Raw genomic sequence first — 22,335 nt, 5'->3', positions numbered from 1 at the left:
CACAGTAAAATAGTGAGGATTTGACAAGATGAGTTCCACAGTGTTCGTTAGCCTTGTGCCAAAGCCAGCTTAAGTATAAGTCTGCACATGGTGGTGGTGAGGTTGGATTTATGTCAGCTGGTCCTTGCATTTAAAGTAACTTGACCCATATTCATATAGGTTTGCTGTGCATGATCGATATCCTCCCTTTTGTAGATTCTAGACTGCACATGTGCCTACTCTACCTTGAATGTTGGAGCTCAGGTGCACCAAGGGCTGGGCCCAGCAGGTGCAAGCCCAGCTCACCATTATCCACATATAGAGATTGCACCACATTAATAAACTGCAGAGCTACTAATGGTTTTGGATCAAGGAACCACTGGAAATGTTTTTTTTTCCTTTTCAGTGTGAGATAAAGCTGAGTAGAACTGTAAACACTATAGACATGCTAAAAACTTCTTAAAAATGCCTTGATAAATTAAATCATTGACCTGAACAATACAAAATGAAATTCATCACAAATAAATGTAAAGTATTACACATTACATACAAAACAGGGCATAGGAGATAAGCACAAACACCAATTCAGAAGGATTTGTCTATGATGTGATGAACACCATTAACGCAATCCAGTAATGTAGAGACCCATGTGCACTACAATGCATATAAGGATCTAAGAGCTGCTCTGTTCTTTTCAATGATGGGAGCCCAATCCAGGCATGCAAAGGGAGTGTAAATATAGCAAGTCCCTCCATCGAAATGAATAAAAAAAGAAACTTTGCACACAGCAATTGTATGTGTGAACAGTTTGGACTAATGAGTAAATTTGAACATTAAAGTTCTGAGAACTTGGGTTGTACTACACTGGGTTGGTAGTCTTAGTTGTTTTTCTACATGGACCTATTGAGGGATGAAGAATCTGGTTAGGTAATGAAGAAACTAAAACCTTATGATTTAAAAAGAACATAAAAGGTGCTATTGCACAGAGTGGCTGCCAGTACTTTGGTGAAAGCAAGAAAGGTAACAATTGATGAGAGAACAGCTGTGCTACAAATGTGGCAACACATTTTATTTATTTATTTATTTAGAGTAAGATGTGTTCACATCCAGCATGACAAAATTTGTACAAATTTCACAATTTAAAAATGAAGTTATCACAGCAACTTGTGATTTCACACATTTATAGCAAAATTAAAATGTCAACAAACCCATGCCGTGTAGTACAAAAATAAATCAAACCTCAGTTCCACAGAGAGCACAATAAGTAGTTTATACAAAATTCTGTCTTAATAAATGATCACTTAAATTAAACTTAGAAATGAAAATGAACAATAAGTTAGAATAAATAAACTCTGATGACTCACAATAATTTCAGATGAAAGGTCAGCATTCTAATATGTGACACTTTTGTGATCCCTATATAATAGTCACAGATAACTTTTGATTTGATATTATGTACCAACATTAGATGAGCAGCGCGGATTTGTGCTTAAAATCCCTTTTCCATTGTACATAGGTGATAACAATAAGAATCCAAAACTGATACTATCTATTACTCTACGGAAAGCGTTACTATATTGGCAAAGAAGCTGCAGACACAATGCAGTGGAAAAATGCATATGCCATTATGAACAATTATAGCCCTAAAAGGAGGCTAGGGCAAAAAGTACAATATATATGGCAGAAGGTGAACAACAAGCACCTTGCTTCAGCTCTCAAAAAGGCAATTCTGAGCATGGCAGCTACAACTAATAGCACAACAGAAAGGAGGGCACTATACAGAGAAGATACTGCAGAGCCCCAAAGTAATTACATAATCTTCTCCCAGCTAGTTATTAAAGTCCTCGTGGAAAACTGTAAGCTTTTTGTACAGTGAATAGTATAAAGTGCCGCTGGGATATACATATATTTATACATATATATATACCGAGGTTGAGTATTGTATCAGAATATTTGTTGTGAGATCCCTGTAGTCTCCCCTTAGCAATATTATTGGATTAGCCATATTGGCTTCCACTCTAGTAATTTGTTCAAATTTAGTGTCACGAAGCTAATGACACAAGAAATTGCACACCTCCGTATGGATATATAGGGCAAGGTAAGTGCAAATAGTCAACTGGCACATTGTGGGGACAATGACCCTGTAAGTCCTGTTCTGCTAAAAATATTTTATTTTATTATTATTTTTTTTTACAAAACCCATCTTTTTTCATAACAAAATTTTTAAAGTACTTTTGTACTTTCTGCATAACATCAAGACATGGAAGGAAAAGATATGCTATCAAATTGAAATTAATTTAACATCTGACAAACACAACACACCATCTGAATTACTACCTTAAATGGAAAACAAAAATGTTGCAAGAAAAAGTGGTCTTATGCATACATATAGTGCAGTTATTTTGAAGAAATAACAATCAAATATGAAAAGTACAATACGATTTTGTTTAGCTTGAAATGATGCAATTTAAAGCAAAAAAGTGCCAAAGTATATTTAGTTACATTAATTTTTTTGATTGCATTCATATTTTTTTTTGCAATAGGTAACAGTAGAACAAATAGATAGCATATGGAAATGCCGCAGTAGTAATGATTGTACTCCAACAAAAAAGGCAGAACCTAAACAGTAAAAAAGGGAACAAAATAAAAAGATCAGATTAGCTGAACTGCATTCCATTTCCTACGCAAAGTAGCAATGAATCCAGGTCAGTAACTGCTGTAATGATAAATCTTTTGGGTTCATTCCCAAATTAAAAACATTTTTGTTTTGTTTTTTAAAGACAATATTTTTTAAAACTATTGCCTTTCTCCTTAAGAAGGAAAGACTGAACGTCTGAAAAGATGAACTACATTGCTGTAACAGATAACTCAGATGGACACTCTTAAGAGTCCTGGAGAGATAAGAGGATGTTGGCTCCAAAGTGTATTTGAAAAGAAAAGTTGAAATCTTCACGTTGTCCACCTCTGATAGAGCTCCTGTCATTATGGAAGTTCCCATATTCACATCATGCAATGCTTAGAAGTTAATTAAAAAGTGCTGTTTAAGCTGCTTTGAATCTTCTGTCAAGTTTCCATGGCTTGATGTTGTCTTACAATAAATTACTCCTTCTACATCTCACATCTAATTCATGCCCTTTGCTTGGAATTCCAAAAAAACCTCTTTTTATTGCCCCCACCACATACCATCCTCTGAAAACAAAAGTCACACAATATTTTCAGGCATTGTTCAAAAATAAAGCATTTTTGCAACCAATTCTTGCTATGAAACAATATGCACACAAAATGTATTTCTTAAATCCCATAAAATCCTCCAGCATGAGACAAAATGAGAGTGTTTAAAAAGTGGCCGCAGACTGCAACATTGTCATTCAAAGCGGGTTTTCTTTTTTTTTCTTTTTTGTCCATTTCAGTTCAAAATACTAAAACATTTAATCACTAAAGCATTAAAAAGAATTTACACTCTATTTATTTTGATCAGCTTACCTCTTCAGAAATATATTTACCCCAAAAATGTGCATACATTAGCAGCTATAAACATTACATGGCATATCACACTATGTCAGCTTATATGAAAACGTACAAAATGTGAATGTATTCAAAAAACTATTCTGCAGTTAACTATCTTTAAAGCAAGACATAAAATTATTATGAAGTCTTGTAAGCATAACACTGTTTCAAACAGAAAGAAATATATAACACTTTCTGGTAAATTACAGCAGCAAAAAACAAGAGGCATCTTTTTTTTTTTTTTTTTAAGGTAAGATTTTCACCACTACAGCAGCTGTTCACACCTGAATTCCTCTCACAGCCTGCTTTATATTTTCCAGTAGGGCTTTATTTTCTGGACTCTGATAACGATCTTGATTTGTATACATGTCCGTCAAAGTGGTCACGTAAGCATCAAAATTTTGTTCATTGATTGGTTCCTACGAGATATTAAATAGCAGTTCATATACAACTTTTATTTGCTTAATCGTATATTCATTTATGCAAAACAAATTTATCACAGCACATTGACACCATTTTCTTAGCACATTAAAAGGCCTAGTTCAGAGCTTACTTAATTTTACAGGAGACATCGGAATTGGCCCACCGTGTCTTTTTTAGCAGTTAAATTTATCTCTATGGTTTCTGGGTTGATACCGCAAATCTCCATCTGCTTGAGGAGCCATAAACATAAAAACAAAAAGACATCTACTGTATGAGGTGAAGGAGACTGCCAAATTCCGTAACTTGTGCCCTTAGTCACTTACCATATGTGGTAGCTGGATATTAGCTAGACTATGAATTAAAGATTGGCTTAAATTGGCCAATTCATGAAGAAGAGACTCATTTTGTTGTTCAATTACTTTGTTTTCCTCTTCTATCGTCTTCAGGTTGCTCTCCATTGTGGTAATCTAAAAGGAACAGATTAGTGTACAATGTAATCCAAGGTAGACTGTTTTAAAAGTGATTTTTAAAAAAATGTTAACTATAACATTGGGTTGGATCCAGAATGTTCCTTCCATGAATGGAAGAGCTCCTTCGGATCACAGAAGAAACTGAGATCCAGCAGAGGCTCCCGCTGGGTGAAGGAGGGGAAAATGATTTTCACTAATTCCCCTTTTCTGCTGCAGCCCCCAGCACCACCTCCCTGATTGTTTGGCAAGGTTTCCAAACCCTCCAGAGCAGCTTTTTACGGGGCACAAAGGGCTTCAGGGGGAAAAAAAATTGCCTCCCTTCCCCACACCCCCGCACTTCCTCTAGCAGAAATGTATTCATTTATGCAGGAACTCTGAATCCAAGCCGTAATATTTTAAGAGTGAAAGTGTTGTTTACATGAAGTGTCTTTACTCAACTTTAAAATGTTTATCAGTTTAAAGTTTGTCTTTGTACTCCGTAACATTAAATAAATAGTTTGGGATTTGCTGGTTCAGATGCATAACAGAGACTCAGCATCCAATATTTATGCACTTGCTTAAAAAAATAAAAATCTCATCCACAGCGCTTTGTTTTTAATCCTCTTTATATGAATAATCCTCAAATGGTAGACTGGATTGAACTGTTTTAGACTGCAGATGTGGTATATGGTTTTTTGAATATTCCATCATGTAAAAATGTTGCAGCAACTGGAAAACTGGTACACCAGCCTATCCCTGTTCCCTGCTATTTACTTTTATGCTTGCAGGAAGTTTTTTTTATTATTTTGTTTTGAATGTAGGGGGGAATATTAAAAATGTGATCCCCATACCCACAGTTTGAAATGGTATGGTGCAGTCTACTGTCTCAGAATTTTATCTCCTCATTTTGCATATGTAAAAATCCAGAAAACAGGGAGTGTGTGTGTAGATGTTGTAGAGCTGGAAAAAGGGCAGAGGAGGGCAACTAAAATGATCAAGGGGCTGGGGCCACTGCCCTATGAGGGAAAGTTATAACAGCTGGGCTTGTTTAGCTTGTAAAAAAGGTGAGTAAGAGGAGACATGATAGAGATGTACAAAATTATGCATGGTGTGGAGAATGTGGATAGGAAGACATTTTTCCCTCTATCTCATAATACTAGAACCCAGGGCCATCCCATGTAGCTGACTGGTGGGAGCTTCAGGGCAGATAAAAGGAAGCACTTCTTCACCCAGTGCATAGTTAAGCTATGGAATTCGCTACCACAAGATGGCCTAGCCACCAATTTGGATAGCTTTAAAAGGGGGTTAGACAAATTCCTGGAGGAGAAGGCCATCAATGGCTACCAGTCCTGATGGCTATGCTCTACTTCCACTATCAGAGGCAGTAGGTCTATGTGCACCAGTTGCTGGGGAACATGGGTGGGAGGGTGCTGATGCACTCATGCCCTGCTTGTGAGTTCCCATTCAACAGCTGGTTGGCCACTGGGTGAACAGAATGCTGGACTAGATGGACCCTTGGTCTAATCCAGCATGGCTCTTCTTGTGTTCTTATGGGTCGTAGTGGTGGTATGGAACACAATTTTATACAGGGGACCCCAAAAATATAAAGGAGGCTATGCCCTTCCACCAAAAGCATAAGCTTCAGTATCTATACTTCCATTTTAAAACATGGAGTTATTCATATTTGCATACTGTTCCAGTGCCCCTTCATGGATCACTGCCTTGTTGTGGCGAAGGGGCTTGCGTAACTCAGTGGAGCCATAAGCTATGCCGTGCAGGGCCACTCAAGACGGACAGGTCATGGCAGAGAGTTCTGACAAAATGTGGTCCACTGGAGAAGGAAATGGCAACCCACTCCAGTATTCTTGCCAAGAAAACCCCATGGAACATATCACAAGGCTAAAAGATATGACGCCGGAAGATGAGCCCCTCAGGTCGGAAGGTGTCCAATATACTACTGGGGAAGAGCAGAGGGTATTTCCAAGTAGCGACAGAAAGAGTGAAGCGGCTGGGCCAAAGCCGAAAGGACACTCAGCTGTGGATGTGTCTGGCGGTGAAAAGAAAATCCGATGCTGTAAAGAACAATATTGTTTAGGAACCTGGAATGTCAGATCAATGAATCAAGGTAAGCTGGAGGTGGTCAAACATGAGATGGCAAGATTGAACATCGACATCTTGGGAATCAGCGAACTAAAATGGACAGGCATGGGCGAATTTAATTCAGGTGACCATCATATCTACTACTGTGGGCAAGAATCCCTTAGAAGAAATGGAGTAGCACTCATAGTCAACAAAAGGGTGGGAAAAGCAGTACTGGGGTACAATCTTAAAAATGATAGAATGATCTCAGTACGAATCCAAGGCAAACCATTCAACATCACAGTAATTCAAGTCTATGCCCCAACCACTGAGGCCGAAGAAGCTGAGGTTGATCGGTTCTATGAAGGCCTACAACACCTTCTAGAACTAACACCAAAAAAAGATGTCCTCTTCATCATAGGGGATTGGAATGCTAAAGTAGGAAGTCAAGAAATCACCGGGATAACAGGCAGGCATGGCCTTGGTGTACAAAATGAAGCAGGACAAAAGCTAATAGAGTTTTTCCAAGAGAACATGCTGATCATAGCAAACACTCTTTTCCAACAGCACAAGAGGCGACTCTACACATGGACGTCACCAGATGGTCAATATCGAAATCAGATTGATTATGTCCTTTGCAGCCAAAGATGGAGAAGCTCCATACAGTCAGTAAAAACAAGACCTGGAGCTGACTGTGGCTCAGATCATGAGCTGCTTCTTGCAAAATTTCGGCTTAAATTGAAGAACGTCGGGAAAACCACTAAACCGTTCAGGTATGACCTAAATCATATCCCTGATGAATATACAGTGGAGGTGAGGAATAGATTTCAGGGATTAGACCTGATAGACAGAGTGCCTGAGGAACTATGGACGGAGGTCCGTAACATTGTTCAGGAGGCAGCAACGAAATCCGTCCCAAAGAAAAAGAAATGCAAGAAAGCCAAGTGGCTGTCTGATGAGGCTTTACAAGTAGCTCACGAAAGAAGGGAAGCGAAAAGCAAGGGAGAAAGGGGAAGATATACCCAACTGAATGCAGAGTTCCAGAGAATAGCAAGGAGAGACAAGAAGGCCTTCTTAAATGAACAATGCAAAGAAATTGAGGAAAACAACAGAATGGGAAAGACTAGAGATCTCTTCAAGAAAATTGGAGATCTCAAGGGAACATTTTGTGCAAAGACGGGCATGATAAAGGACAAAGAAGGCAGGGACCTAACAGAAGCAGATGAGATTAAGAAGAGGTGGAAAGAATACACAGAAGAACTATACAGGAAAGATCTGAATGTCCCTGATAGCCATGATAGTGCGGTCACTGAACTTGAGCCGGACATCCTAGAGAGTGAAGTCAAGTGGGCCTTAGGAAGCATTAGTAACAACAAAGCTAGCGGAGATGACAGTATTCCAGCCGAGCTATTTAAAATCCTAAAAGATGATGCTGTTAAAGTGCTGCATTCAATATGCCAACAAATCTGGAACACTCAACAGTGGCCACAAGACTGGAAAAGGTCAGTTTACATTCCAATTCCAAAGAAGGGCAACGCCAAAGAGTGTTCAAACTACCGCACAATTGCGCTCATTTCACATGCCAGCAAGGTGATGCTCAAAATCCTACAAGCTAGGCTTCAGCAGTATGCGAACCGAGAACTACCGGAAGTACAAGCTGGGTTTCAAAGAGGCAGAGGAACTAGAGATCAAATCGCCAACATTCGCTGCATCATGGAGAAAGCAAGAGAATTCCAGAAAAACGTCTATTTCTGCTTCATTGACTACGCTAAAGCCTTTGATTGTGTGGATCACAACAAACTGTGGCAAATTCTTAAAGTGATGGGAGTACCAGACCACCTTACCTGTCTCCTGAGAAACCTGTACGAGGGTCAAGAAGCAACAGTAAGAACCAGACATGGAACAACTGATTGGTTCAAAATTGGGAAAGGAGTACGACAAGGCTGCATATTGTCACCCTGCTTATTTAACTTATATGCAGAGTACATCATGAGAAATGCCGGGTTGGATGAATCACAGGTCGGAATTAAGATTGCTGGGAGAATTATCAACAACCTCCGATATGCAGACGATACCACCCTAATGGCAGAAAGCGAAGAGGATCTCAAGAGCCTCTTGTTGAGGGTGAAAGAGGAGAGTGCAAAAGCTGGTTTGAAACTCAACATTAAAAAAACTAAGATCATGTCATCTGGTCCTATCACTTCCTGGCATATAGAAGGGGAAGAAATGGAAGCAGTAACAGATTTTACTTTCTTGGGCTCCAAGATCACCGCAGACGGTGACTGTAGCCATGAAATTAAAAGACGCTTGCTCCTTGGGAGGAAAGCTATGGCAAACCTAGACAGCATAGTAAGAAGCAGAGACATCACCTTGCCGACAAAGGTCCGTCTAATCAAAGCTATGGTTTTCCCAGTAGTAATGTATGGCTGTGAGAGCTGGACTATAAGGAAGGCTGAGCGCCGAAGAATTGATGCTTTCGAACTGTGGTGCTGGAGAAGACTCTTACGAGTCCCCTGGACTGCAAGGAGGTCAAATCAGTCCACCTAAAGGAAATCAACCCTGAGTGCTCATTGGAAGGACAGATAATAAAGCTGAAGCTCCAATATTTTGGCCACCTAATGCGAAGAGAAAACTCCCTGGAAAAGACCCTGATGCTGGGAAAGACTGAAGGCAAAAGGAGAAGGGGACGGCAGAGGATGAGATGGCTAGATAGCATCACGGATGCAATGAATATGAACTTGAGCACGCTCCGGGAGAGAGCGCAGGACAGGAAGGCCTGGCGTGCTATGGTCCATGGGGTCACGAAGAGTCGGACACGACTGAACGACTGAACAACAACAACAACAACAACTGTTCCAGTGAAGTCAGTGAGACATCTGCACTGGGTGTCCCCAGTAGGAATATGTATGAATGAATCAGATTTCAGCATCTGAACCCAAGTCAAGAATATATATTTGCAGCTGGAACATGCAGAAAACTGTCAGCTGAACATACTTTGCATGAACTTTGCATGTACCATTTCGGACTGGGTATGAGTCAAATAATTAGATGGCAAATCTACACACAGCAAAGTTGCCATGTCTGACAAAAAAGTTTTGTTTGTGGAGTTGTGCTGTAAGTCATAATGAGCTAATTGGCATAAGAATGAAAAATAAATCAGTGGGATGAGCACTGATGTTGACTGCTTTTTCAAGAGAAAATATAATCTGGCTTCTAATTTTAAATCAACACTCAATTCCAATTGAAGTAAGGCTCAAAGTAGCCTCCACAGGTATTTGTGACAGCCTAGTAACGTTTAGTAAAATAAAATGTGAGACATAACACCCAGAGTAAGTCAGTCCATCCATCCCATGCAAAAGGCAGCCAATAAAGTGAAAGAGGGGCAGGGAAATTCCAAGTATGATGTTATCATGTCATACATTATCTTTTATTAGATATTACTGAGGGGTGCTCATCAGTGGCAGCCAGGAGTCCCTCATAATTTCTAGTTTGGGCCTGAGAAACCAGACATTATAATAATCCTAGGTCCACAATTTGTGAACATAATCCTATTGATGATTGGAGAATGAATGAAGTTAATTACAGGCCAGATATGTAGGTGAACATTTGAAGATTTTAAGTACCCACTTTTAAAGTTTGGCCATTTTTTCTTATGAAGTTAATGGCATTTTACATTATTTTTAAAAAACTGCTAGATGCAAGGAAAAGCAGACATAGATTCTTGGCATGAGTCTGTCCTGCATTTTAGGCTGCTAAGAAAAAAAAAATATGGCAAGGCTCTACCACAAATTATATTATATTTTACATATCCTTGACAGAAAATAATATTTCCATGAACGATGAAAACAAAAACATTAATCAAAGTCACACAGGCTGGGCAGAGAGTTGATGTGATGTGATGTGATGTGATGTGTATTGCATTGCTGTGTGTATTATGTGTTTGTTTCATAACTTTATGGAAAGATGACAGTTAAGAAAGTAAAGTAAGTCAGGCAATACAACAGATCTGTTCTACAATTTTGCAGAATGATTGTCCATATCTGATAATCTTCCAATAAAAATCTGCCTTTACTGCCACAATGCATATGGTATAAAATTACCAACCAATGGTCTTAATTTCCATGTCCACTTTTATCTGTGGAAAACTAAACTTTCTGACAAATTTCTCTGAGTCAACAATAAATAGAAATAGGACATGAAAGCAAAACCCGCTGGAACAGGCAATGATCTGATTGTGCAGTAGAGCACTCAGGATCAAACTAGATACAAATTAAGAACATGTTTAATCTTGTTCTTTTCCTTTTCAAAAAGGAACTGTGGGCCCTCCTGCTCTGGATCAGGACCACAGTACAAAGGTCCTTTCCCCCTTGTCCCCTGCACTATTTTCCTGCCAACAATCACCTCCTTGAAGCTCCTGGTTGCCTCAATTTTAAAATTAGACCAATAAGTAGCTTCGGGATCAGGGAGGGGCAATTTTTGACAGGAAAAGGGTTTGTGAGTTGGAACGTCTGAGGACTAAGGTTTGTAAGTTGTAACCACCTTGGTCTCCCTGAGCCTCTTGTGTCTGCCACCAAGAGGCAAAACTGTGAGAGACATCAGCAGTGATGGCAGGCCAGGTAAAGAAGCCCTGCCCTGTGAGGCACTAACATCTGGCTCCTCTGACAGCCATTTCCTGGCGAGGGTCATTCCACTATGAGACCTACTGTGACCCAAAGATTCAGAAGAAGAGTGGCAGTTGGAACATCTGAGGACTGGGGAAGGCTTGTAAACACCTGCTCCCCCTCTGCCTTTTGCGCTTACCAGAAGGAGCCAAAATTGCAAAAGACATCAGTAGCAGCCCAGGTGAGGAAGCCTTGCCCTATGGGGGCTAACATCATAGCCATTTTCTATGAGATGTTCCACATAGCCCAGAGTTTCAGGAGCACAGTAGCCACTGGAAAATGTGAGGTCACAGGGATGGGGGAGCGTGTATACAGCTTTGATATCCTTTAATAACTCTTCTCTATTTTGTTATATTTTCAAAATAGACTTGAAAACTCTAGTTACTGGCAGGGATTCAACGCTAGGCAGGGACGACACAGCAAACAAGGATGTGGCACAGGTAATTAAGCAAATGGCGGGCATGTGTGGGGGCAGGGGAAACAAACATACTGTGTAGTTTTCCTGACTGATTGTGTAAACCTGGCCAATGTAGCATCTACTGTGCATTGGCAAAATGGTTTAGCAATTAATTAATTAATTAAATTTATTAATCACCCATCTGTCTGGTCACCCAGCCACTCTGAGCGATGTACAACAACAAAACAGTTAAAACAATAAAATTCTACATTAAAAACATTATAAAAAATACCCTAACCCACCCCAAATGCCTGCCCAAACAACCACGTTTTTAATGTGCGGCGGAAGCTCATTAAAGAGGGGGCATGGCGGAGTACCCTAGGGAGGGAGTTCCACAGAGTGGGGGCCACCACAGAAAAGGCCCTCTCCCTTGTCCTCACCACCCTAGCTGTCCTGGCTGATGGGACAGAGAGAAGGCCATCCGAGGCTGATCTTGTTAAGCGGCCTGTCTGGTGTTGCTGGAGGCACTCCTTAAGGCAGGCTGGGCCGGAACCTTATGGGGTTTTAAAGGTCAAAACCAACACCTTGAATTTGGCCCGGAAAACAACTGGTAACTAGTGCAACTCCTTCAGCACTGGAGTGATGTGATCCCACCGGCGGCTGCCTGTAATTAGGCGAGCCGCCTCATTCTGTACCAGCTGCAGCTTCCGAACTGTCTTCAAGAGTAACCCCACATAGAGCGCATTACAGTAGTCTAAACGAGAGGAGACCAGGACATCTACTACCGAGGGGATCAGATGGTCGGGAAGGAAGGGGCGCAGCCGCCATATCAGATGGAGTTGGTACAGCGCTTTCCGGCTCACAGCTGACACCTGAGCCTCCATGGACAGGTGGGAGTCTAAAATGACCCCCAGGCTGCGGACCTGGTAGCCGTACCCCATTCAACACCAGGTCAACACCCCCCAACCTCCTCTTGTCTCCCACCAAAAGTACTTCGGTCTTGTCAGGGTTCAGCTTCAGCTTATTGCTCCCCATCCAGCCACTCACTGTCTCCAGACATTTGGACAGGGATTCTACAGCCAACCTTGGTAAAGATTTGAACGAGAGGCAGAGCTGCGTGTCATCTGCATATTGATGACACGACACCCCAAACCTCCTGATGAGAGCTCCCAGTGGCTTCACATAGATGTTAAATAGCATCAGGGAGAGGATGGAACCCTGTGGCACCCCACAAGTGAGCGGCCACAGGTCTGAAACCTCCTCTCCCAGTGCTACCCTCTGGAACCTGCTGGAAAGGAAGGACTGGAACCACTGTAATATGGTGTCTCCAATGCCCAACCCCTCCAGGCGGTCCAGGAGGATACCATGGTCAATGGTATCAAAAGCTGCTGAGAGGTCGAAGAGAACAAGGAAGGAGCATTCGCCCCACCCAGAGCCTTCCTCATATCATCCACCAAGGCGACCAAGGCCGTTTCTGTCCCATGCCCAGGCCTGAAGCCCGACTGAAATGGATCTAGATAATCGGCTTCTTCCAAGTGTGCCCTCAACTGCATCGCCACCACCCGCTCGATCACCTTGCCCAAAAATGGCAGATTTAAGACTGGGCAAATGTTGTTCAGAACTTCGGGATCCAAGGAGAGCTTCTTTAAGAGTGGTCTTATCACTGCCTCCTTGAGGGCTGATGGCATCACTCCCTCCTCAAGGGAGGCGTTCATGACCGCCCTGATCCCCTCACCCAGTCTCTCTCTGCAGCCCATAATGAGCCAAGATGGGCAAGGATCAAGTAAGCAGGTGGTCAGCCTTACAGATGAAAGCACCTTATCCACTTCATCAGAAGAGTCATAAAGTATTAAAGGAATAAAGGAATAAAGTCTTGGAAAGAATCCCTCGTCGTCTGTGTCCTGAGTTGGCTGTTGGTGGGGACTGCAAGAGGCAGCTAGGGTGCTCCTGACAGCAGGTAAGCAGGTAGTCAGCCTTACAGATGAAAGCATCTTGTCCACTTCATCAGAAGGAAGAAGCTGGAACCGATCCCACAAAACCGGTTTGCCGCAGACCACCTCTTGCTCACTAACTGCATCCACAGCACACAGAATAACACTCCTAATCCGATTAATTTTATCCGCAAAGGGCCTTGCCAAGGCCTCACAGGAGGCCTTAGAATGCTCCAGTGGTTCTGGAGCCACTGGACCGGCCAGGATCTGGACCACTTGGAACAGCCTCCTGGGACAGCACTCTGCGGACGCAATAGAGGCAGCACAATATTTCTTTTTTGCTGCCTTCACTGCCACATGATAGGCTGAAGATACAGCTCTAGCCTGTGTCTGATCGCCTTTGGAGTGAGACTTCCGCCACCGGCGCTCTAGCCGTCTCACCTCCTGCTTCAGAGCTCATAACTGCGGATTGAACCATGGTGCAGTCCGAGCCCTGTCCAGGGGGAGAGGGCATTTCGGAGCCACCCGATCTAATGCCCCAGTGATTGCGGCATTCCAGCCACCCACCAGGGTCTCCACCGAGTGGCCGTTGGCGTGCTCCAGAGAATCCCCAAGTGTGTTCAGGAATCCATTCAGATCCATAAGACGCCTGGGGCGGACCATTTTAATGGGTCCTCCACCCCTGCGGAGGGGTTGTGGAACCGAGAAGTCCAACGTCACCAGATAGTGATCTGACCATGACAAGGGGGTGGTGGATATACCCCCGACTTCCAGATCACTCCCCGCTTCTCCAGAAAACAACACAAGGTCTAGTGCATGACCGGCTACATGGGTGGGCCCAGTTAGAATATGGTGCAGCTCCCAGGAAGCCATGGTCTCCATAAAGTCCCGAGGTGCCCCCGTGAGAACGGCCTCTGAATGTACATTGAAATCCCCCAACACCAATAAGTTAGGGGACTGCACATCAGAGACCACCTCAAGCACCTCGGCCAGGGAGTCAGTCATGCAGCGGGGTGGACGGTACACGAGCAGAATCCCCAGACTGCTCCTCGGGCCCAACCTCCAGTACATGCACTCAGCAAACTTGGTCTCCCGGAGAGGGGGTCTGGTGAAAACCAAGACTCTCTGTAGGTAACAGCCACTCCCCTTCCCCGATCCCCAGCCCTCGGCTGCTGTGCGTACGAAAATCCAGCTGGACACATGGCCGCAAGAGTTGGAGCAGCGGCCTCAGCCAGCCAGGTCTCCATAATACATGCCAAGTCTGCACCCTCATCCAAGATCATGTCATGGATGAGGGAGGTTTTCTGGGTAACTGACCCGGCAGTGCAGAGCAGCAAACGAAGGGCAGAAGATGGAGTCACGCCTCCCCCAGCTATCCTTTGGTTCTGGACAGGCCCGGAACAAGGGATCTCTCCCTTGTTCCCCTTACCTATTGGCCTCTCTTGATCTGCCTTCCCTCATGTCCCCGCAACTGCCCATACTTATGTAAGTGACAGCTGCACGTATCCATACAGAACAAAATCTGGATAGTCTTCATGGTGAAGAAAAAAATTAAATTTTGTGTTCAGACCACTGCATTCATGAAGTAGTCCTAAAGTACTGTTTTCTAAGCTACATTATTTCAAACTAATTAAAAGATTAGGGGGAAAAGGGGAAAGAAAATAAATATTTCCAGACTATGATTAGCCTATATACATATATTTTAAAGCAAGTAGTGTAAAAAGCCATCACATTTAGGGCTTCATAAAACTGTTACCTGTGTTCGGAGTTTAATCATATCGGCTTCCATCTGGGAGTTGGATTCATTTAGTTCCTTTATTTCTTCATCTAACTGTTTAATTTCTTCATCATTTTCTATACCTGTACATTGAAAAGGAGACATTTAAATAAACAAGTTATAAATCTGTGTTAAACGACTGAGGTTGCTTCCAGATGGAGGGCTCCCAGCACTACCAGTCAAAAAAAGAGAAGCAATCATTCCATTTTTTCTTCCTTTCTTCTGTGGGAAGAAAGAAGTTGGAAGAAGTAGTGGGAAAATATGGGAAGGTCACAAATGGAAGATGATGTTGTCTGGACCCTTTGAAAAATTCTGAGAATGAAGCAGGGCAATTGCACACAGTGCCAGCTCCAGGTTTTTGAGGCCCCTGGGCGTGACATCCTCACTCAGACTGAATCTGCCTTCTCACTGCCATTGTCACCAGCTGCTCTTCCTTGGTTTGCTATATTTGAAGGCTTGTATTAATTATTGATATTGCAGAGGATTTTCCTTGACTTTTTCTAGCATTTTCCATTTTTTTTCCTGGTTTAAGATTTCTCAAGTCAATATTTTGTGCCCTGCCTTTGCCCCAACTTCACTAACTTTAATCATTGCATAAATATTAAAAATGTGTAAGATCTGAAGCCTAATAATAACCCTTGGTCTAATGGAAGTAACTTTTAATTTCTTCTTGCTATACTTTTTTTTGGCTGTCTTTTAAACTATTGAACTATTTAAAGATTATTCAATTGTTTTTAGATCCCATTGATTTCATTCTTTTGACAGTTGTCTTGTGAGCCCAGTTTTGGGTAAAAGGGCAGGGTAAAAAAAGATTAAAATTAAATTAAAAACTCATGTAGTAGCAGCAGCAGAATCATACCCTGGTATTGTGTACTGTACTGTGATGACACCTTTTAGAAAAACTCCAAAACTGTGTTTGGGACTCCATAATAATATCATATTGAGTAAATTATTCCCATAGTCAGAGAGTGAAGTAACAGTAATATTTCAGTCTCATTTAATCCAGAACAATTAACTATTTACCATTGCTAGCCCGCTGCTTTATTGTAAGCATTTGTTCTCCCGACAGCTTTGCTCTCTTCATTGCTGATGTAGCTCTGGGGCATCCTGATAGACTATAGACAATAAGCAAGAAAAGAGCTATTAATCGTAATAGGCCATTGATGATAAATCTGCCAGCTAAAACTACCATGGAAAGAGTGTTAGAAGAAGTCTCTCTCAAAGACCATTGATAAGGTGCTGGTTTCTGAAAGAGAAGAGGAACTATTCTCCGACAAGTCCCATTCTTCTACTTTTAATATTCTGTAGTCCCCATTTGCATGCAGACATACACATTTGAAAGAAACTGTAGCACAAATGAAGGCTAATCTGGGAAAGTAAAGTAGGTAAGAAGAAAATAGTTTTGTTCGGTTCAAATACATTATCTGCTACCGTAATATATAACCTCCAATTGTAACCACAAAGCTCTCCCTATTGGAAATCTCATTCCTCAAATGGCAGAAGTTGTTTACATATAACCCGTCTCTCTACAGATCTTGTCTATCAGTATTCTTGGATATACAAAGCCAAACTAATTAAGTTGAAATATTGGATTTAATACTATTTAGTCTCATTTAAGTCAACAGAATACAGCTAACTTAAATACAAACATTCCACTTAACCAATTCATGAGTGGGCTCATTAAAATATAGCTCATTAAAATACATTTGCTCTTAGAGTTTCAGTTACTGTTATGGAGGAACTGTCCTGTTTTCAATCTGTGAAATATTACATATATGGCATCTCTTTTGACATCCGGTTTCCCCTCCTACATTCTGAGAACGTATTTCACATAAATCTAGTCTTAATAAAATATAGTAGTTATAGTTAGAAAGAAACACACACACACACACTCCATGCCAGTGAAATAAATAAATATAATCCTTATATAAACTTTCTCGAAGGAATAAAAATGATAACAATGAATTGATAGCGTGACTCTTATCCCAAAGTGATGTGTCCTCTAGTTTAAGGTGATTTTTTCCATTAAGGATTTAAGCTGATTTCATTACACCAACAGGACAATTAACTGGTTTAAATCCAGGTACAGAAATCTGGTTTACAGCTCTGAGGACTCGGCTACCCCTGAAAAATTAGTCTTAAGTTTGGAAAGGTACAAACAGATATTTTAGATGACCATTAAGTATTTATAGATAATATTACGGCAGAATGTCAGCAAGGGTATATCAAGAGGATACAATATGAAATAAAAAACAAATTAATAATGTGGAAGGATGGACTTTCAAATACATATCTTTATCTTATGAGAAAGATGGGCCATGTTTATATTTCACGTTTGGTTCAAACTCTGACACAGAATTGAAGTTTTATGGACTAGGGTGGATTTGAAAGCAGCTGCCATGAACTGTTAGGTTAAGATAGGCCAGCCATGTGGAATCTAACTTGAAATGCCCTTCACTTTGTTGAATTTATAATCTTAGCAAATTCTATTAATGAAGCACCCGGAATCTTTAGCCATTTTTCAAAGATGAAAAAATAAGGCAGACCCTGCCTGAATGGTTCAGTCTTACAAAATACAATTTCTATTAGTGAGGAAAGGGAAGGAAGGGAAAGGGGAATGAAGCTAGTAATGCCTAAACTATCTGTACACTTTGATGTTTGTTCTGAGATTTTGTCAGATGTTACTTTGGAAATAAGACCACCTTGAAGACTGGGGCGGGGGGGTGTTTCCACCAGCATTTTACTCCGAGCTGGCTGCGTGTTGGGGTTGTTAGGGATACATGATGTTGTAGCCATCCAGCAGCCACCCTGGAGCTTATCAGGGAAAAAACGGATCTCCCGAGACTGCTTACATTCCGATTCTTTTCCTTAAGTCGAGTTCTCCTTGGTATAGTTGCTGTGTGCCCCAACACCCGTGTTGACATCAGGTATGATAGCCCTGCCCAGGGATGTGCCTTTCACCATGATCCCAGTCAAGGGGTGTTTCCTGTCTCCCGTCCCTGTGACTCCAAGCACAAACCAATTCGTGTCTACTCAGAAGTAACATTGTGCTCAGTGAGGCTTCTCTCCCAAATGCCGACATCAGAAATCTTGTCTGATCTCTGAAGCTAAGCAGGGTCAGCCCTGGTTAGTACTTGGATGGGAGACTGCCTGGGAATCAGGCTTCCTGCACTGAGCAGGGGGTTGGACTCGATGGTCTTGTAGGCCCCTTCCAACCCTATGAGTCTATGACCTTTATAATTACATAATTCTCTCCCCCCGTCCCCGTTACAGTGATCAAGCGCAGCAATGGTACAGAAAGACTGGGGCTCGTTAGGAGTCTTCTCTTGCACACATCGGAAGTAATTACTTCTAATTTGCACCTTCGTTAGGGAGAAAGTGGGGGGGAGCCTGGAAGGGGGGGAGCCTCTCTTACTGGTTGAGCAGCCCCTGCCAGTCAGATGACAATCACTCTACCCCCCACCCCCGAAGTATGTTAGGAGAAGTGACTTAAAATGGGGCGATACATACCCCCATGGAGCCTTGCCCAGACCAAAAATGGGTCCTAGAAAATGTGGGTAAGCCACTCTTCCCTTCTTTTGTTGTTGTGGAAACAGGACCTGGGTCAGGTTTGCAATTTTATGTCTGATCTTAGGGAGTCTTACTTAAATGAAAAACTGCATAGATCGGACTACTAAGTTGATGGGATTCAGAATCTTATCTACAGCCATCAGTGCTGCTATGACTATATCATATATTATGGAGGTAAAGATTAATACTAATATATTTTGTATATCTTCCATTTTCTGCCAGTCCTTCAGTTTCCTCAGGCACTGAAGAGGCCAATCATAATAATTAGTCTGGTGCAATATAATAAGGATACAGATTTATAGGCAGACTTCATTTCTGTTTATAGTGCTTTAGGGCATAAAATGCCAGCTACTGAAGATGAATCAGATTTTATTTGCTTTGTTCATAGGCCAGACTACTTAGCTGTCACTTCTGTAGTTCATCAACTGGAAGAATGTTACTTGTCAGTTGGTGGAATACTCTGAAATGGAATTTACCTCATAACGATACATATTGCTTGACTCTGAAATGGACTAAGAGTGCAGTCCTGCCATCAGCTGGACATTGGACCAATGGATGTGCGAATACAGGACTGCAGTCTCATAACTATCTGAGTCCTCTTACAACGTATCCCTACATTATGCTGCACTGCAGCAGTAGCGCATATAGGATCCCAGTCTGACAGGCCTCCAGCACTGGCAGTGATCCCTCCAAGCCCTGCATAGTTATTCTATGCCACAGGCACCCAAGGCCATTGCAGGACCCTTGCCACAGGCACCATGTTGCATTACTACTCTATGATGAAGAGAAAAACCTGTTTGAATAACGTATGCAGAAAAGGGTGAAGAGAAAAATGTGAAAGTTTTCAGCTATTTAACACAGTTTGGATAATATTGTGGGAATATAGCTAATTCTTTTAAATATGCAGCATAATATGTTCTCTATCTGAAATAAAGAAACCAGTAGATCATTTTGGGTTGAGTTTCCACTGAGTTCTTCAGTCAATGTGCAGCGATCTCCATTTGCATACTGGTTTGTGAATGTGCATTCATATAAGGGGCAAACTGCTGTCCACAAATTATTCATTTTTAAATGTTTAGACTCCTTTGCCATAAAATGCACAACACAGCAGAGAATGCTAGTCTTTATTATTTAAAAAGATGGGTAAGCTCTCCCCTGCGCACCTCGGTATAGCTTGGAAATTATTTGTGTTCGTGTAAAAAAAAAAAAATCTAGAGAAGAATGTGAATTATTTCTCCAGACAATTGGACAGTTTTACCAGGGGCACTCTTCAGAGTCCAAATATTTCTCTATTGCCTTGTTTAAGGAAATTATCTTAAGAGCTGCCCCTGGCAAAACTGCTCTAGAGAAATGTTTCTGTTGCTTTGCTCAGGGGGCTGTACTGAAGAACCTTTTCCTGGAAAATTTGTGGTTGGGGGGTGGGGACTAAAGCCCACCCCCACTGGGGACCCTATTGCCGCAAAATGGCCAGGGTGGGCAGAGGCCTGCCCTCTGTGGGGGACCAATGTCACAAGAGGGTCCCCCATGGAGGGCTAGCCAGCCCCAGTTTTCCCAGAGTCAGTTCAAAGAAGGGACACATTGGAATTTTTTATCTAAGCTGGTGAAGAATTCAGAAGCTTCTCTCTTCTTTGAGACAAGCCCTTGAAGCTTTTTTCCAGATCTAATCCCAGTTAACCTCCCCAGCATCTCTAATTATTTGTCATACTGCAAACAAACTTACACTATTTTGTCACATATTTTATAAATGGAATCTACCTGTTTTTCATTTCTTGCTGCTACATGTCGGGCTCCTCACACCGGGCCTTTATCCTGCTATGGAGATTCCTTACTCACAGAAGTTTGCGGGTCTTGTACATGATGCAGCCCTTCTCCAGGGAACCTCCCGCACTTTGTGAGCTCTATTCTGTTGTTTTCCATGCCAACGAAAGTCTGGCATTTTCCCTCCTCCCACCATGGAGTCGATATAAATGAGGGTATACTGTTTAAAGTTGCTTTTATTGCAAATAAAACAACAGCGCTACCTAGTGGCTTTGTAATGAAACACATAGAAGTTTAGTTTTGTTTAAAGCCATGTGGAAAGGACCCGATTTAATCCCACAGAGATTCCAGAAACAGAAGCCCCAGTAAAGTGCAGGATTTTTAGCCTTGTGTGATGAAGCCTGTCGTCTCTCCTTATGGTCATTAATTCACCCTGGAACACTACCCATCCAAAATAGCAGCTTGATAAAATAGTAGCATATCAAATGTAGATGTGTGCCAGGTGAGGAGAATGCACCTGCCAATGTATATTAGTTTTATACTAGTTTAATTGTCATGGTTTCAGCAAAGAAGTCTGGGAATCATATTCTAGTGAGGTGCTGCAAATTCTGTTACAGATCCCAAGCTAGAAACTACAGGCTCCCTGTTTCAGATCTCTGTTGCAGATCTCAACTCCCACAGTTTCCTAGAAAGAAGAAAACCAGCCTGAGGAAGTGTAAATTCTTCCAATGTGTCTAAAAAAGCTTGATAGTACAAAGTAGGAAGATACTGTTCTTACACAAAGAAAGTGTACTTTATGCAGAATGTGTGTGGAATAATGTGAGACTAGTTTCAGGTAAAGAGAGAAGAAAAAATGCATTCACTTTGAATAGAATCTATGACTAAATTGGCTTTGGTGCATAAGGAATTAAAAACAAAACTTTCTCAATTCTCTGAAGTCACGTATTGTTCTAAAAATAATTCTATCCAAGAGAAATAGCATTTCACCAGATTATTTAGTGACTGTGACAGGACAATGTGCATCATCTCACATCAGATAGAAGGCCTTTATAACTGCTCCTGAATCATAGGTTTTAGGTTATAAGTAGGATTAGTTTGTAATCCTGTTTTAGCTCATGTTTAAATGCTCTAATGCCTGGTAAACCTTATTCTGGCTTTCACACAGACATACAGATTTACAGTTTGCATGCTCTAGAAGGAATATTCACATGGTTTTCACAGGCCATAAGTATCAAGGTGAGCTTGGGTGTTTCTTTTCTTTGTCAAAATGTATATCAGCCAATGCCACAAACAATATTGTGAAATGATTTATGATACAAACTAATAAATGTCATATGCCTAACTCACAAAACTAACAGAATAGATAGCATTGCTATCATGAGGGATGATTGGGGGAGGAGGGTCAACAACCCTGTTGTCATGGTGAGATCATTTCCTTGTGAAGTTTGGTTTGGCAGTAGCAAATCCTCCCTGCAGGGGTGGGGGTCCCATTGATATGGCCCACCTCCAGAGACTTATGGAATCCAATGGACTCCTGAATGCTCGGGGGGCGGGGGGGTTCGGCTGATAGGGCTAGCAATTCAGTTGAGGCCTTGGTCTCACTATGGAATGGTGAGATGAGAACAGCCATCAGTACAATTGGTCCCAAGCGTCCACTCCGGTGCTGTGAAGCCCATAATTCATCTTGGTTTACAGAAGATCTAGGTGAAACAGGCTGTACAACAGCTAAAGTGCAGGTGGTGCAGGTCTTAGAGTGATTATGATCGAAGATTCACAAAGACTCTTTGTTGTGCCTATTGTGTGG

At 41.8% G+C, this 22,335-nt stretch overlaps 1 protein-coding gene across 1 annotated transcript in view; it reads right to left on the bottom strand.

The window, feature by feature from the left end:
• Window positions 1-3,764: 3,764 nt before the first annotated feature.
• The window catches only part of MYT1L (myelin transcription factor 1 like), a 302,732-nt gene continuing 284,161 nt past the window's right edge, over window positions 3,765-22,335 (bottom strand). The window contains exons 20-23 of the mRNA XM_084830909.1: window positions 16,227-16,318; window positions 15,183-15,286; window positions 4,233-4,376; window positions 3,765-3,905 (exon numbers count right to left, since the gene is read on the bottom strand). Coding sequence (XP_084687035.1) covers window positions 3,765-3,905; window positions 4,233-4,376; window positions 15,183-15,286; window positions 16,227-16,318 — 481 coding nt within the window. The remainder of the gene's footprint in view (window positions 3,906-4,232; window positions 4,377-15,182; window positions 15,287-16,226; window positions 16,319-22,335) is intronic.

The sequence above is a fragment of the Heloderma suspectum genome, chromosome 1, assembly GCF_057233095.1.
Source record: "Heloderma suspectum isolate Gila_16-S chromosome 1, 16-S_ref, whole genome shotgun sequence".
Lineage (NCBI taxonomy): Eukaryota > Metazoa > Chordata > Lepidosauria > Squamata > Helodermatidae > Heloderma > Heloderma suspectum.
This window is presented reverse-complemented; position numbering and strand designations above follow the sequence as displayed.